The 17,680-nt window shown below is 39.5% G+C and overlaps 1 protein-coding gene across 3 annotated transcripts in view; it reads right to left on the reverse strand.

Annotated features, from left to right (window-relative positions):
• Nucleotides 1-7,892: 7,892 nt before the first annotated feature.
• The window catches only part of LOC149214773 (DNA primase), a 344,533-nt gene continuing 334,745 nt past the window's right edge, over nt 7,893-17,680 (reverse strand). For 2 of the 3 annotated variants that reach the window (XM_089390964.1, XM_089390963.1), the window contains 3 exons: nt 9,190-9,255; nt 8,562-8,875; nt 7,893-8,268 (listed from right to left, as the gene is read on the reverse strand). In XM_089390964.1, the coding sequence (XP_089247090.1) occupies nt 8,176-8,268; nt 8,562-8,875; nt 9,190-9,255 (473 nt within the window). In that variant the 3' untranslated portion in view covers nt 7,893-8,175. The remainder of the gene's footprint in view (nt 8,269-8,561; nt 8,876-9,189; nt 9,256-17,680) is intronic. The other variant, XM_089390965.1, reaches the window with a different exon arrangement.

Raw genomic sequence — 17,680 nt, forward strand, 5'->3', positions numbered from 1 at the left:
ATAAATTATTTGAATTATAAAGTCATATGTGTGTGTGTGTGTGAAAATTTTTGTGACCCACCCATATACCATTGCATGGACAACTTTTTAAAGCAATTCAAACAATTTCTTATCTCAGTCCAATTACAAAACACAAATATGATTGAAATAAGTTTTATTCAATTTTAATATTAAAATATGTCATGTAAACAACCAATATGTTTTATTCAACATTATTTATTTTGAGATTATCTACAAGAGTTTAGTCATAACATGATATAAGTCAATCGTATTGGAATTTAATATAAAGGTTAAACAACAATATATGACAACATTTCTATAATTTTATACAATGATATCAACTTTCTTAAATTTACAAGTAGTTATCCAAGTATTTCAATCAATTCCTTATGATGGAAATTTAAGTTTATTCAATTTTTAAAAGCTCAAATATGATGGGAATTTCTCTTCTTCCTCTCTTTCACTTCCATCTATATCTCTATCTCCCTTTGTCTCTCCTTCTTCATCTCTCTATATCACCCCGCAAACATACATATTGTTTCTCCATATCTATATATATCTCCCTCCCTCTCTCTCCCCCTTCTCTCCCTCTGTCTCCCCTTCTATCTTTCTTCCCTCCTCTCATCCCTCCCTTTCTCTCCATCTCCCTTGTCACTCCCTCTCACTCTCTCCATCTCCCTTGCCACTCCCTCTCTCTCTCTCTCTCCACCTTTCTCTCTCTATATGTCTTTCTTCTTACCTCCCTCTCTCTCCCCTTCCAACTCCATCTCTCTCTCTCTCCCTCCCTCTCAAGTCCTCTCTTTCACCTCCCTCTATCTCTCCCCCACATCACTCTCTCTCTCTCTCTCCCGAGCTTCGTCCTACAACTTTGTTAACTATCTTTCTCCCTCTCATTCTCTCTCCCCCTTCTCTTCATCTAGAGTCCTTTATCTTTCTATCTCACTCCCAAACATACTTTCTCTCTCTTTTTATTGAACTTCTTCCTTTCGTATCTTTTCCTCCAACTCCATCTCTCGAGTTCCTTCTCTTTCTCAAAGACTCACTCCTCTTCTCCCTCTCTCCATCTTTGTGTCCCCCTCTCTCTTACCCTTCTCTCCTCTCTCTCACTCTATATTTCAAAATTTTTAAAATACTTTGACTATATATATATATATATATATATATCATACAACAATTCAATTTTTTTATATAATACATATTTAAAATGCAAGATTTCAAATGTGTGTTGTACATTCACGTGGAGGGAAAATGATAGTTTTCCATGGAAATATTATCTAAAATTTTCCAAAATATTAATGTTCCAACTACCTCCATCAAAGATACATAGAGCGCTTCATGTCTTCCAATTGAAACTATTTAGGTTTTATTTCTTTAAAGGTAGCTTTAGGTTATGATTACTTCAAGATTTTAAAAATATTATATATTTTATTATGTTAGATTTATAAAAAAAATTAGGTTAAATAAAATAGTAACATATATATTGAGTCAGCTTATATGGATTTTTTTGTGCTAATGACTTTTGTTGATGCTTGTAGCGTATATCAATCACATTTACCACATTCATTAATGTGGTTGTGCTAGTATATATTATAATATAAGAAATTTTATATTATATTAAAATTAATAATATTATATTAATCCAGAATTAATAAATTTAATATTAACATTAAAATATATTAATATTGTTTTATTTTATATGTTAAACACACATGGCAAAAAGAGTATGAAAGATAAAACATAAGAGTACATTTTTTATTAACAAATGATATACATTTATAGTACATGGTGTGACTGTTGGGTTCCACATCTCAAGGTCTTTTGGACTTCCTTAGTCTATTCCGCTTCCACACTAACCCATAGAGGATTAGGTGTTCAACATTCCCCCCCCCCTAATCCGAAGGGTTATGTATGAGTCCAAGAAGAGAGCTATAATACAAAATGTGCAAAAAATGCATGGCAGCACTAGGCTGAATGTGCTCTCTGAAATGTTGGTATAAAGGGCGGTGGTTTAAGAATGACCACCAACACTGGAATGCTTAGTGCAATTCCTAGAATTCTTACAAAACTGGCAAGAAGCTGAAGTCTTCTGCTAGAGGAAGTGCTCCTATTGTTTTGAAGAGGGAAACCTTCAACCATGAAAGGGAGGTCTCACCCCGCATAAAAGGGAGAACTTCAACCTGATAAGGGAGGTCTCAACAAGTGATGGTTTAAGGATTACCACCAACTCTAGAATGCTTAATGCAATTCCTGGAACTCTTCCAAAACTTGCCAGAAGCTAAAGTCTTCTGCTAGAGGAAGTGTCCCAAATTCTTTTCCTAGAACTCTTCCGAAACTGGCAAGAAGCTGAAGTCTTCTGCTAGAGGAAGTGTCCCGAATTACCAACTGAAGGCATGCTCAGGGGCATCTTTGTCTCTGGCTACAACTCTGAAACTTGTGTGGCAAGTTGCGGCTCAGGCTCACTTGATGTGACTTTGAAGCTTGTAGATGACCATCATTTTTCCCCTGTCAGATACAAGGTGAGATGATGGAGGAAACTCAACTGCAAGATTGTTCAATACTCTTGAACAAGTTCTGACATGTGACTGAAATATCTTCTTCGCTGTTGATGCCCATTGTCAAGAAGCGATCCATCCAAAATGAATCTTTGTTCTTGCAGGAGGTTTGTTTCTGAAGCATCTGTTTGAAGAATGATTGGTTTTATGATAGTGCTTACATGGATGAAGATCAAAACAGTAATCTTTCAGATGGCCAACTCGATCACAGTGTTGGCATTTCACAATCTGTTGTGGTTGTTGTTGAAGAGAACCGGAATCTGAAACAGCTGAAGGTGAACTGTCATGAGGAGCAAGTGAAGATGAACTGTCCTGAAGAAATCCAACACTTTGAAATTGGATTGGTTTGCAGTCTGGAATATGAAAGGACAAGTCCTTGTCATATCCAAGACCAGTTTTTTGCTTGTTGTGGACAAGCTCTTCCCAAGGTCTGATGATGGGCTTGGGAAGTGCAAGCTGAATTTCTGCTTTTGCATGCAAATCTGTTGTTGTATTAGGCACTGAATCTGAATTTGCAACATTATTGTCATGCTGTTTATGGGAGTCTATTTCATTGTTCTGAACAGAAACAGGTTCAAAATGATGACTCCATTGTTGTAATTCTGCTTACTGTAGTTGAGATTCAAGCTGCAAAAAATCAATTTGTTCTTGTGCATATTGTAGACATGTCTGAATTTCAAAGAGAGAGTCTTTGTTGATTTTGACTATGTTTTAGATACTAGAATGTATTAGTGTATTCAGTAACTCTAATACTCCATAAAGTCTTCCCATTTTATCAACAAATCAAATTCCGTTAAATAAACTTATTTTAACTTATTTTCAAAGATATTAGAAGTTTCTCCAATTTCAATTTGCAACAAGTTTTGGCTGAATGGTGAAATCATATAACTTTTGGAATAAGGGGATAATTTCTATATACTTTAATACTCTACGGGAACTTCAACACTGAACACAAAAACCATAATGAGTTTTAAATACAATGCCACAACTGCGGTAGCAGCAACTGCAAACTTGCTTGCATCCTTCAAATACTCCTTCACTTTCTCAGCCAGTGGAAAAGAATAGTCAAGTTCAATAGCGACTGCTAATACATTCTTGTAACCATTGATCATAGCATGTGGAACAGTTGCAATTGTGGGATAACTGATCGTGAGAGAAAGAGCTGTCACACTAGAAATACCATGTTAAGAGTTCACTGCACCACCAGTGTAGCTCAAATTCGTTGATACATTTTCTTTGCCCAAAAATTTATAAATATTGGTACATTGACTTCATCACAACGAAAATAGCCATAACAGTCCCTTTATTTCATTAGTGTGCAAATACATTGGAAAAAACAATGGACTAGAGGAACCTGGTAATGTAGCTTCAGCAAAGATGTCTCCAACTTATCAGTTCCTTTCAGGGAAAACAACCATACATATTAGCCTTTAATTGGCCATGTCCAGCAGTGTTATTAACTCTAAAACTCGTCCCAGTCATATGCAAATTGCACCAACAGCTTCCATGTTCAATTAGTGAGCAAGATGGGCTGATATTCCACTCGATTTGGTCTCTAGTCTTGGTCCAGACACGTCCTTGCACAAACTGCAGCTACAGAACTTCTCTCCAAGCCCCCAGAACTTCTCAGTTTCAGCGTAATTCTGGCAATTGTTGACAGCCCTGAAATATGCTCAACTATACATGTTAGCCCCTGAAGCACTTCGTTTCAGCATTCAATAATGGGGACATTGCTCAGAAATTAGATGTTGGTCCAGAAATGGCTACACAGGTTCACCTTGCACAAGGGTCTTTGATATCAACAATCCTCTTCAATTATGCCTTGAGATGGTAGATAGTTTCCTAAATGAGGTTACAGTAGTGAGGAATAATCTTTTGACTGTCTCTATAATGCTCCAGAATTTGTGGTTATGCTCAAAAAAGGGGACGCAGCATCTTGAGAAATTATTTGATGCCACAAACATGTGACACGACTTTCCTGTAGCTTTGTATTACCTCCTACAGTGCATACGCTCCCTCCTCTAAATAATATGCAGCCCATAATTTATTTGATAGGCCTAGTTAAGCTTCTGAGTATGCTCCATGACCATTATCCTCAGTTTCACAACCAATATGTAGTCCCAAGCAACCAGGGAACTCGTCCATGCAATAAAATAAGGAATAGTTGTAATTGGGTGTTCGAGTTGCCTTCCAGAAGATGAGCCTGAGCCACACGCTTCCTTCAAAGCTACAGCGTTATACGCCCATGGTGTACAAGTCCAGCGATCTCACCAGTTCAGTTCTCCTCTCTGGATGTTGATCTCTGTTCGGAAATGGTTCCACGCAACAGGATAGCAAGGAATGACTCAATTTTATGTTGGTGTACCTCCAAACGCATCAACAATCCTATGGAATGGCTTGCAGCCTCTATGAAGACGAATTTCGACCTAAGAAAAGAGAGCAGAGCGACTCGACCTCTAAGAACAGAGAAAATTTCACCTCCAACTCCAAAACACGTTCTACCCTTGTCTAGAGGATTCGCCCAACAAAAATGTGAGGAAATCTTGTCCTTCTCCAACTATAGGAATGGCTTCAATTTTGGCTTAAGTCTGCTACCTGAAAATTGAAGAATGATGAACAATGAATTAGAGATTCAAATGATAATACATCTTTCAGCTCCAAACTCTGCGCTTATTACCGACGGCTCCTCGACCACCATCTCAAACTTTCTTGATTGCGTTAATTTCTAATTAAATTCACCATTTGAATCTGCATCAATTTAGCCCTGGAAGTGCAAATTGCTTTGATGCTTTTGACACCAGTGCGCAGAAAGGATGTAACGGTTCCTTCAATGGGTAATGGTGACAACGTGCAACAAGAATAGTAATGACAGTTCTGACACGCAGGAAGGCCGCAGAAAAGCAAGGTGCTCAGGAGCGTCAGGTATGCATGGAACATTACAGGTAATGAAGACCAGGCTAGCACTATTCAAGGCAGCTCAGACCAGTTGCGCAGGGAATAGCAACATGCCATTTTTTCTTTTCTACCTAACGCATAAATTGTGAGGACCATCGTTCGACGCATGGCCCAAAGTCAAGTGTTGTAAACAGTCAATAGCTTATTCTTTGGATAGGGCAGTGCTGCCAGAATCGAGCAAATTTATCGCGATGGAAATGACAGAAATGGCACAAATAACGCTGAGTGAAAAAGGTTTCTCTGGTAACGCAAGCTGATATAAAACATTTGAATTTGCAGACCTAGCACGCCAATTTTACTATTTCAGAATTATGGGTAGAGGTGTAGGACTGACATGCACATAAAGGCCACAGAAAAACAAGCGGCTCATACTTGAGCAGGGCAGGAGATCGCTCGCTTGGATACCATGTTAAACACACACATGGCAGAAAGAGCATGAAAGATAAAACATGAGAGTACATTTTTTATTAACAAATGATATACATTTATAGTACATGGTGTGACCACTGGGTTCCACATCCCAAGGTCTCTTGGATTTCCTTAGTCTATTCTGCTTCCACACTAACCCATAGAGGATTAAGTGTCCAACATTATATGATACTATTTTATCATTTAATTTAATATAATAAAAAAAATGTTATTTTAATATTAATATTAAATTTAATAAGGTTTTTACACGATGTTATAACAAAAATTCTAAAAGTTTTGGAATTTTATAATGAGGTAAAAATTTAATTCTAGATTTTTAGATTTTTTTTTTTTAGAGTGATTGAGCTCCTGTTATCTCCCGATCGATCGAGCGAGCATCTTAAGTCCTAAAATCTGCAATTTCAGCACCCATTCTACAAAAAAAATTGCAACTCCATTTTGTACCCTAGCGGAATTAGGGCTAAACTTATCCGCATTAAAGGCTCGATCAATCAAGCGAGCATTTTAAGTCCTAAAATCTGCAATTTCAACACCCATTCTACAAAAAAAATTGCAACTCCATTTTTACCCTAGTGGACTTAGGGCTAAATTTGCTCTCACGTGGTGGAGTTGATTACGTTGGATTCATGAAAAAATCTTCTATCCAATGGCATATGAATTTGACATTTTCAAATTCATATAATATTTTTCATCTAATTTTTTTAAACATAATGCAGCGAAAAAATTTCAAAAACTACCATTATCTTCCACTCCTCTTCAAAAGAATACTTTTGGTTTTTCAATTTATTAAAATAGTTGGAAAAAACCTTCCGTACTTCGAAAAAAATTGCATAAAAATAAATTTTTAATATGAAAATGGTAGCTCTCTCCTTGTAGATCATGCTCACACACACACACACACACATTAAAAATTACACTATTTAAACTAAGTTACAAAAAAAAAAATGCACCAAAAAAAAAAAAATATAAATATATATATATATATATATATATATATATATGAAAAACGTAGCTCTCCTTATAGACCATGCTCACCCACACACACATATATATTAAAAATTACATTGTTTAGACTAAGTTATGTAAGTTATGTTACCTGAACACATGCATACATGCATATCTGTGAAAATTTGCAAGGACAATTATTTCATTTAATGGAAAATTGACATATAATATGACACTAAATATTTTTGCAAAAAAATATCATTAGGACAACAATAAAATTCTCTACAATTTATCTTTTTACTCCGTATCAAATTCACAAGTGCTTATATGAATTTTAAGCACTTCAATTCAATAAAATAAGAAAAACTTGAAATTTCATCACCACATTTAACCTAAAAATGTAACTCATCTTCATACTTTTACCCATAATATAATCATTAAAAAATATCAAAATAAATACATTATAATAATCAATTACATAGGTTTTGTTTTTTTCATTTCCTACAGATTACTACTCAGCATGATCAATTTTTCCAACATGGTCAACTTGATAAAAACCTCCTCATAAAATATCATGCGATGAATCCGGAAGCCAATTGTCAACCAAACTCAGATAGTAAAATCATCAACTCTATAAGGACCAAAGTTTTTCATTAAAATACTTTATATTATAAAAGAGCTTCAGTGTAATAAAATTAAGTTAATGGCAAATTAATTAGTCATCTGTTAAGGGTTATGACTTGAGTTATACCACCTATTCATAATGTAATAATGTATGGCTCCCACCATAGGATAGACTATAATATCATGAAAGTATCTTCTTCTCGTTATTGTGTATCCGTAAAATGCATCATTTATCTGATAGAAATTTCCAAAAATCTATTAATTTCAATTTATTTAGGTTTTACTTTACTTAAATATTTTAAGGATTTAAATCTGAGACAGCTTGCCCGACTACCAAACAAAATAGGCCACACAGTCGAAGCAAGATAGGTTCAGTTCCAAAATATGGAATGAAGCTAGCAAGTGACAGCAATATATTAATGTTTCCATAAGAGATAACACACAAAACTATCTATTGTTCTACGCAGATGGAAGGCAAAGACAAAAGAGTAACTTTAAATATGAAGGCCTAAAAAGTTTAGGACCAAGATTTCATTTCGTACATTGCAATAAGCAGAAGATGAGAGATGTATGTTCTAACAGACAGTCGAGGGATGAAGCAGGTGATAACATGCATTTTTGAAAGCATGTATTCTTAAAAATAGTTCAGGCAACCTTTATTGGACCACTCCTATCTTATCGATTTCTCAAGTTCAGAAGCTTCTCGCTCAGCAGCCATCCACCACTCATCATCAACGTCATCATCTGTAGTGCTTGTATGGTCCTGTTCATGGGTAGTCCACAAATAAATTCAGTGGAATGACCTACAAAACTAATGTGCTTCGTACCATAAAAAACCCATTGATGTACATTGAGAAGCAACAGAATTCAATCTAAATTTAACAAACACGTATGGATAGTCAAATATCTGTGCACTAATTAATAATTAGAGTGCCAGCTTATTGCCAATCACCAAGCAGTAATGGTGGATTTCCTTGTAATAGACAGAATACCAGATATGATAAGAGAAAGGGTATTAATGCAGTACAATCTGCATGGAATGAAGAAATATTTCACCTGTTGTGTGGATTCTAAAGGTTCCCTCTTGATTTCCATGCCCTCCATAGTGCTGATGACTTCTTGCCACCATGCTTCATCCTCCCAAATGTCTTTCTCAGAGCATTCATTAATTGTGTGCTCAGTGGTTGATGTCATAGGTGGGTCAATGGTATAACCTATGAAATTATCTTTGTCCGTCGTAGAAAGTGGCAGTCGGGGATCGCAGTTAACGTTGTGAGCCCTTGCATAATTGTTTGACTGTTCAACACCTGAGATAGGAGAGTTCTGAGGAATTGTGCCTTCGGGTATTGGACGTAACGGGGACCGATAACCTGGTAAAGCCAATAAGATCAAGTAAATTTGGGGGAACAAAACTCCACCCTTTCTTTCTTGTTTATTTAAGCTTCATGTCATGTCTAAAATTATACCAGATGTAAATTTGGGGGAACAAAACTCCACCCTTTCTTTCTTGTTTATTTAAGCTTCATGTCATGTCTAAAATTCTACCAGATGTCGCTCCTTTTTCGTTAGGGAATCCAAGAAAATGTGATGAAATAGCAAAGCAAAAGCATTGCTAAAAAAAACGAAGATTTGTGATAGTCTTCAAACTTAACGAAATCATGACATTAGTTTCTATGGCGCTCACCTCTGCAGTCAGGATCGTAACACTTCTGATAGTAACATGCTGTTCGGAAATCCACGATATACATCACTGTATTTTACAAAGGCACCCCAAAAGACAAATTTTGAACCCATCAGCAAAAAGAGACATAATAATGAAATATTTGCCTTCATTGTTTTGCAATATTTTATGATTGATATTTAAACATCCGTTCTGATGATGACAGTGATGTTTACAGTCCTGTAAGACCGAGAAGGTCTATCAGAGAAATAGATTAAATTAAATTAAATATTCTTCAGAATATCATTTCTATAGTCAAACAAACTGAAAATGAAAGTATCAAAGTTAATATGTTTTTCTTAAACTGGGGGGTCCTAAGACTAGTTCTGATAAATTTAAACATGGTGGAAAAGAAAGTAACAAAGTTACTCGGTCTTAAGACTAATTGAGTTATGAAACAATGTAAAATTGTATATCATATTATTTAAGGATAGGGCATGTTGAAAGGAAATAGTTTTCATTCTCAACCTCTTTTGTATTACAAATTTTACAAATGCATTCATCCAACAGTATTTTTGGCTGAGTGTAGCAACTAGTTTCACTATCAAAGTCATAAGCATTGGTTGTAATCTTCACCATTCATATTTTGTTTTTTAATCTCATAATGTTGGAAAATTAGTTCTGATCACTCATATTAAGATTGATAATAAAAAAAATTAATATGTCAACATCCTCTCATTAATGATTTCATTGTCACTCCAGATCTTATCTTTAAGCTCGAGAGGTATATAAGATTTGATATTTATCAATATTCTTAATTTGATTGTCTTCCTTTATGTTTAAAAAGTTAAGCCAAGACTCAAAAACCCTAGCCCGACATTTTTTTTAACCTGTGGCGGTTACTGTTCATTCTATAAGCAATTAAAAGGAGCCTATTCTTGCTCAACCTTAGTGATTTATGGTTATATTATAAATATCTTATTAGGGCTTTAGACATTATAAAAGTACATCCTACTTTGATCAAGAGAATAGGATAAGCAATGTTGCATTTTATTTTAAACCTATAAGTAAAAAAATGATTTTGGATTTGCTAAATTTATCAGTTTTCCACGGGGACACATCCCTCAGGGTGTGGTGCATGTGAAAATTCCTAGATCTAACAATCTTAGGAATCCTACTACAACCAATTGAATCTACTTTACCTAGATCATAAATTACATTACAAACTTATTTCAGATTTCTTCTTGAAACATTGAAGTAAATTACTAAAGCAGCGTACACCAAATTAAATATTATTCTGAAACATAGAAACTTGAGCAAGGAAATACAAACACATAGGAGACCGCTACTTTTGGATAAATGTCCCCGGAAAAAACCCAGCTTGGGAAAACCGGTGTAGCAGTGAGGGTTTTATTTTATTGTGCAGCAGTGAAATCTGAGTACATCTATGGATGCCCAACTGGCAATCCAAACAGCTAGAAAATTTGGCAGAGATATTCCCTAAGCAACCCCGGCACTCTATTGCCTGCACTTGCATGTTCTTGCACTCGTGTGTTCCTGCACTCGTGCATTCCTACACTCGCGAGTTCCAGCACTCGCGCGTTCCTGCACTCTCGAGTTCCTGCACCCGCGCGTTCTTGCATTGGGAATAACTCAACCTCTTGCTACTGCCTCTCCGGATCTTGCCAGAGATATTCCCTAAGCAACCCCGACACTCTGTTGCCTGCACTCGCGCATTCCTGCACTGGGAATAACTCAACCTCTTGCTACTGCCTCACCGGATCTAGAAATCTTCCTCCGGATCACTGCCCTGCCCTCTACTGCAAAAGATCTCTTCGATCATAATTTTCTCCTGAGAACTTCTCACTTTAGAAATTCGATCTCTTGGTGTATTTTCCAAATGACCCTCAAGCCACTTCTTATATCTTCCTGTTGGACAACCAACGGCCTAGATTAACTCTGAATCAAACGCTCAGATCGTTTTGACATGATCTCTGTTTTTTTCTAGAAGATTCACCCACAATTAGATTAATACCCATTAATATTTTAATTTTCCTAAGTTTACACTTAGGAAATCCATTAAAAATATTAATTATTTTAATATAATCGTCTATGGGTGGAATTTCCCAAAACGGTTTCTGGGTTCTTTGTAATGTATGTGCCCAAGCCTCCCTGCAAAACCTGAGGCTTAGAGCACATCTAGCAATATACTACTACTGTATACTGCTCCGACTCTGAAGCATCGTCCTCTGCGTTGCTGATGTCTAACATGTTGTCCACCAACTATTGCGTTATTGTTGCTATTGTATTGCTGCCTTTGACACTGCCACTGCCAACACTGCATTTGTACTACAACTCAATTGCTGAGAGAAGCAACTGAAAACACCCAAAACTAGATAAGTATCCCGTTGATACAACTCGGTGCTGAAATCTTGACTATTGCTAGTCCCACACCCTTTTCTGAAGCCACTGCTTAGTTGAAGCTCTACACTGTGCCTCCTCGCCTTGTTGCCTCTCTGCTCTGCACTGCTCACATTCTGGCGCTACTAACCATTGCATCTGTTGAATCAACACTCCAAAGCATCAACTGAAAACTCCTCCATCCCACTACTACTGATCATGGGCTCCCGTAGCAAGGTGATGATCCAAGAGGTGGGCTCCTCAAGGATCCTGCCCATCTGTAGCTCTATCAAAATACAGTTCTATATCAACCCACCTCCCTCCTGGAGGTATCTTGGTTATCATGGCAAACTCCTATTTGATCTTTGCAGCTGCAACTGTTGAAGTTTCTAAGTTTACTTAGTTTAGAAACCCTTCATGCACTTTTCCTGATTTATTCCTACCTACTTGTTATTTTTCTTTAACAAGTTATTTACAAAGTAAATACTGAAAATAAACACCAGTGCATGCTCAACATATTACAGATCAGCGACTAAAGGAAACAAGAACAAACACACCACATGACACCATTATTTTTGGACCAATGTCCCCAAAAAAACCCAATGCGAGAAAACCGGTGCAGCTATCTGAGGGTTTTCTTATTATCAATATCAGAGTACAATCTGGGTGCTGAAACTGGCCTACCCAACAGAGAATTTCCTTAGCAGCTATACCTCATAGTTTGAGAGAAATCTCTTGGCTGAAACCCCCGGAAAACCCTTCCGGCAACTCCTCAACACAAAATTGTTTTGCAACCCCAACGTCTGCCCAAACTGGACTGCGTCAACCCCCCTCTGTCTCACATTGGCCCTGCGTCAACTGCGCTGGCCCCTCTGGTGCTTTGCGCAGCACTTGGCTCCCTCTGTGTGGCCCTCTTGGCTGTTGCGCTGCTCTCCCAGCACAATCTATGCCTTCTCTGTTTCTCTGTACTCAATGCCCCTCAGCTGCTCTCCTGATCACTGATTCTATCTGTCTTAGCAAACCTCGCTCTAAAGAATAGAATGACTGATCATCTGGTGTACTCTCCAAGTGACCCTCAAGCCTCCTCTTATACTTTTTCTGTTGACATCTCAACGGCCGAGATAAAGTCCCTAATCAACAACTAAGATTAGATCTGGCTTGATCCATGTCTTTTGGACCACTCTAACACAGATTCATATTAATACACGTTAATCTTTTATTTTCCCTAAGTTTAGACTTAGGGACTCCATTAAAAATATTAACTATTTTAATATCTCCTGATCTGTTTAGAATCTTCCCAAACCATTTCTGGGTATTGGAGATCTCATGTGTTGTAACCTCTCCACCAAATTTTGTGGCTAAAGCATATCCGATGCTACCCCAAATCAACACTCCCTCTTAGCGAAGACTGTGCTCTAGCAATACTCCTCACTGAGTATTACTCTGATCATCCGGCATCAGTACCTGTGTTGATGCTAGGCCTTCTTGCCCAACATCCTCTGCACTGTTGCATCCTTTACTGCTGCCCATGGTTCTGCCACTGCTGCATGTGTATGATAGCTCCCTCTGCATCCATGCTATTGCTGGTCCTTTCTCCCAGCACTGCATCTGCACTGCACCTCCTCCCATCATGTTGCCCACTGCTGCACTGCAACTCAGTTACTGAGAAGTAATTAACTGATCTCCCAACTAACCTCCCTATTGGGCTAGAAACACCCATTGATGTTGAAGCTCCCTCTGTTGCTGACAAGTGCTCTCTCTCTAACCTCTGCATTGCTGCAATACCTCCCTGCATCTCGCACCGTTGTACACCTCTTTGTGCCTTCCTGCATTGGTGCAACATTCCTGTGCCTCTCGCACTGCTGCAGCCTGCTAGCTCTGTGCTATCTCGGGACTCTTGCACTGTAGCTCTCTCTGCCGCTTCATCCGCATCTGTCTCTACCCACTCAGCCAGTCCTGCTACTCCTCGTTAGGGCTCTCGTAGCAAGGTCTAATCCAAAAGGTCAGGTACCTCGAGGATCCTGCCCTTCATCGCATGTAGTCCGCATGCCTATAGCTTGATGTATCCCCACTTTTGCTCAAGTGGTGCGTGTGCACTCATGGCAAAGTCATCGTCTATCAAAACTTCCTTCTCTGCCCATGATGGCACTGCCTTAGTCTCGAAAGACTCTCCCTTACTCTTCTTCCTTGGGCACTGGGTGGCATAATGACACATCTCCCCATAGTGGAAGCACTTGATCTTGGAGAGATCTTTCTTCTTCCGCTTCTCCTGCTTTCCCTCAGATGCTAGGGCCACATCCTCCTCCTTCTGCTGAACTTTGATCCCTTTGCTGCTACTACCTGTCTTTGACTATCGTTTGATCTCTTCCTGGTAAAGAGCTGCCCACATCTCGTCCCAAGGTAGGAGAGTTCCTCTGCCTAGGATACTCTGGACAAATACTTCCCAATCTTCTGAGATAGCATTCAGGGTTGTCCTCACCATAAGCTCCTGATCCGGTGTTGCTCCTATAGTAGTCAATTGGTCTGGGATCTCATTCAGTCCTCCGAGGAAGGTGTCAATCGATTGACCCTTCTTCATCTGATACGACCTCATCCGGTTCTCAAGCAACATTCTTCTCTGCATAGAACTATGCTGGTACAAGTTCTTGAGAGCCTCCCACATCTCAATTGTCGTTTCCTTCTTGGCTATATGTGGTACCACATGATCCTTGACCTCGTCAAGGATAATGCACTTGGCCCTCGCCATCGCCTCTTCGTACTTGTCGTTATCATTGGAGTCGACTGGGATAGCCATAACCTTCAAGGCAAAGTTCTTGACACGATTCCTGTCAAGCACTGATAAGATTCTGGCCTTCCAGATTGTGAAGTTCGATGCTCCGTCCAACCTATCTTGGTCTCTCACCCCGTGTAGTGCCATGACGCTCCTCTACTTCCCTCTTGGAATTTCTCTTTTGGACTCCCTCTGAGTCCTGATTTCCCTCCTGGAAATCCTTCTGCCGCTTGTCGAGATGTCCCCTACTCTGATCGTCTTGTGCAACTGCACTGCTGATTTAGGTTCCTCGACTAGAAACCCTTGGTAACAACTCCTATGGCCATGCTCTATGACCTGTCAAGTACTGCTACGACTACAGTACCTCACCAGCTCCACTCTGCAATATTTTTGCAGCCTTCTAGACTCTAGCAACTGCCTCTCTGTGAACTGCGTCAGCCCCTCTCTGCCCCACGCTGGCTCTGCGTCAACCCCATATGGGTCTGCATCAGCCTCTGGCCCTCGCATCAGCAACGCTGGCCTCTCTGAGGCTCTGCGCAGTTCCCAGCTTCCTCTGTGTGGCTCTGCGTCACACTTCCTTGGCTTCTGCGCTGCTAGAAACAGCGTTTGTCACCTCGGGACAGTTGCTTTCTGATGCTATTGCTCCGCTCGGCTGATGTCTTTTAGCCCTCCTGTGATCTGCAATCATCCTCTGATACCATGTTGAAGTTTCTAAGTTTAATTAGTTTAGAAACCCTTCATGCACTTTTCCTGATTTATTCCTACCTAGTTATTTTTCTTTAACAAGTTATTTACAAAGTAAATACTGAAAATAAACCCCAGTGCATGCTCAACATATTACAGATTACCAACTAAAAGAAACAAGAACAAACACACCACATGCCACCATTATTTTTGGACTAATGTCCCCAAAAAAACCCAATGCGGGAAAACCAGTGCAACTATCTGAGGGCTTTCTTGTTAAGCAATATTAGAGTACAATCTAGGTGCCGAAACTGGCCTACCCAACAGAGAATTTCCTTTGAGAAAAATCTCCTGGCTGAAACCCCGGAAAACCCTTCCAGCAGCTCCTTAGCACAAAACTGCTTTGCAACCCCAGCGTCTGTCCAAATAGGAATGCGTCTCTCACGTTGGCCCTGCGTCAGCTTTTCTAGGCCTACGTCAGCTCTGGGAGCTTCTGCGTCAGCTGCGCTGGCCCCTCTGGTGCTCTGCGCAGCACTTGGCTACCTCTGCGTGGCCCTCCTTGGCTATTGCGCTACTCTCCAGGCACAATCTATGCCTTCTCTGTTTCTTTGTACTCAATGCCCCTCAATTGCTCTCCCGATCACTGATTCTATCTCTCTTAGCAAACCCCGCTCTAGAAAATAGAATGACTGATCATCTGGTGTAACTCTCCAAGTGACCCTCAAGCCTCCTCTTATACTTTTTCTGTTGACATCTCAATGGCTGAGATTAAGTCCCTAATCAACGGCTATGATTAGATCTGGTTTGATCCATATCTTTTGGACCACTCTAACATAGATTCATATTAATACACATTAATATTTTATTTTCCCTAAGTTTAGACTTAGGGACTCCATTAAAAATATTAACTATTTTAATATCTCTTGTTCTGTTTAGAATCCGCCCAAACCCTTTCTAGGTATCGGAGATCTCATGTGCCCTAACCTCTCCACCAAATTTCGTGGCTAGAGCATATCCGATGCTACCCAAATCAATAGCAACCTTAGGATCGTGCTTCTCATCCTTGTCCTTTTTCTTCAAGGGACACTGGGATGCATAGTGGCCCATCTCGCCAAATCTAAAACACTTCACCTTGGAGATGTCCTTTCATCTTTGTTGCCCCTACTGCCCCTTCGATGCAAGTGTTGCATTATCCTCCTCCTCTACTTTGGGCTTCGACCCACTACTGTTGCTGCTTTCGTCAAGTTTGACCTTGACCAGGGCTCTCCTCATCTCTTCTTGTCTTAGAGCTGCCCACATCTCATCCCAATTAGGCAATGTTGCTCTACCCAGGATACTCTGGACAAAGACTTGCCACTCATCCGAGACAAAATTTAGGGTCAGTCTCACTAACTCCGAATCCTAAGGTGTATGCCCTGCAACCGACAACTCATCACAGGTCTCTTTCAGCTTCGTGAGGAATGGATCCACATGTTCTCCCTTCTGCATACGTAGATCTCAACTTCTGTTCCAAGTACATCCTCCACTAGTCAGAAGATATCTGATATAATGTGGCCAAAGCATCCCACATCTCCTTAGCAGATGCTCTGCTTGCAACGTGGCACACCACGTGATCCTTGACTCCATCCAGGATCATCCTCTTGGCCTTTGCCATTTCAGCTCTGTACTTTTTCAACAGATCTGCATTTGCAGCAACAACTACCACACTATCAACATACGTCTTGAGGGCATGCTCATCTAGAAGGAAGTACATTCTAGCCTTCCAGATGACGTAGTTGGAAGCTCCGTCCAACCTGTCCTGATCCCTCAAGCCATTGGTTTCCATATCCTCTGAAAACTGTCAAACAACTCCCTCTTTCTCCTTACTGCGTAGCTTCTAGGCTGGCTGACGCACTCCCTGGTGGAGCTGGTAAATCTGTTGCTCCTCTGTTGCTCAGCAAATGAGAAATATTAATTTCTTCAGCAAGAAATCACTGAGGAAGTATTCCCTCACTATGCGATCTGCTTTCTTCTTCCAACGGATGGTCTGCCTAGCACTCAGCTTACAGAAAAATGTGTCCCTCTAGCTCTGCACTGATGCTCTACGTGGTTCCCTTTGCCTTGGAAAATTCTCGATCTGACAGTCTTACCTCTCTGTCAGCTCACTCAGAGAGAGACACCCACGAAAATATAGCCCTCTTGGCTAGAACTACGCAATCCCTCAGGGGATTCAAACCGTTGCTTGCTACAGCAAGTTGGCCCTTGCTTCAGTGCTATATCTACTCTTCATGTTTCACATCAACACCTCTGATACCATGTGAAAATTCCTAGATCTAACAATCTCAGGAATCCTTCTACAACCAACTAAATCTACTTCACCTAGATCATAAATTACATGACAAACTTATTTCAGGTTTCTTCTTGAAACATTGAAGTAAATTATTGAAGCAACCTACACCAAATTAAATATGATTCTGAAACATAGAAACTTGAGCAAGGAAATACAAACACATAGGACACCATTATTTTTGGACAAATGTCCCCCGAAAAACCCAACATGGGAAAGCTAGTGCAGCAGTGAGGGTTTTATTTTATTATGCAGCAGTGAAATCTGAGTACATCTATGGATGCCCAACTGACAATCCAAACAATGAGAAAATCTGGCAGAGATATTCCATAAGC

The sequence above is a fragment of the Pinus tabuliformis genome, chromosome 1_1, assembly GCF_031772625.1.
Source record: "Pinus tabuliformis cultivar Carrire ecotype Pingquan chromosome 1_1, CPIR1, whole genome shotgun sequence".
In the NCBI taxonomy this organism is placed as follows: domain Eukaryota; kingdom Viridiplantae; phylum Streptophyta; class Pinopsida; order Pinales; family Pinaceae; genus Pinus; species Pinus tabuliformis.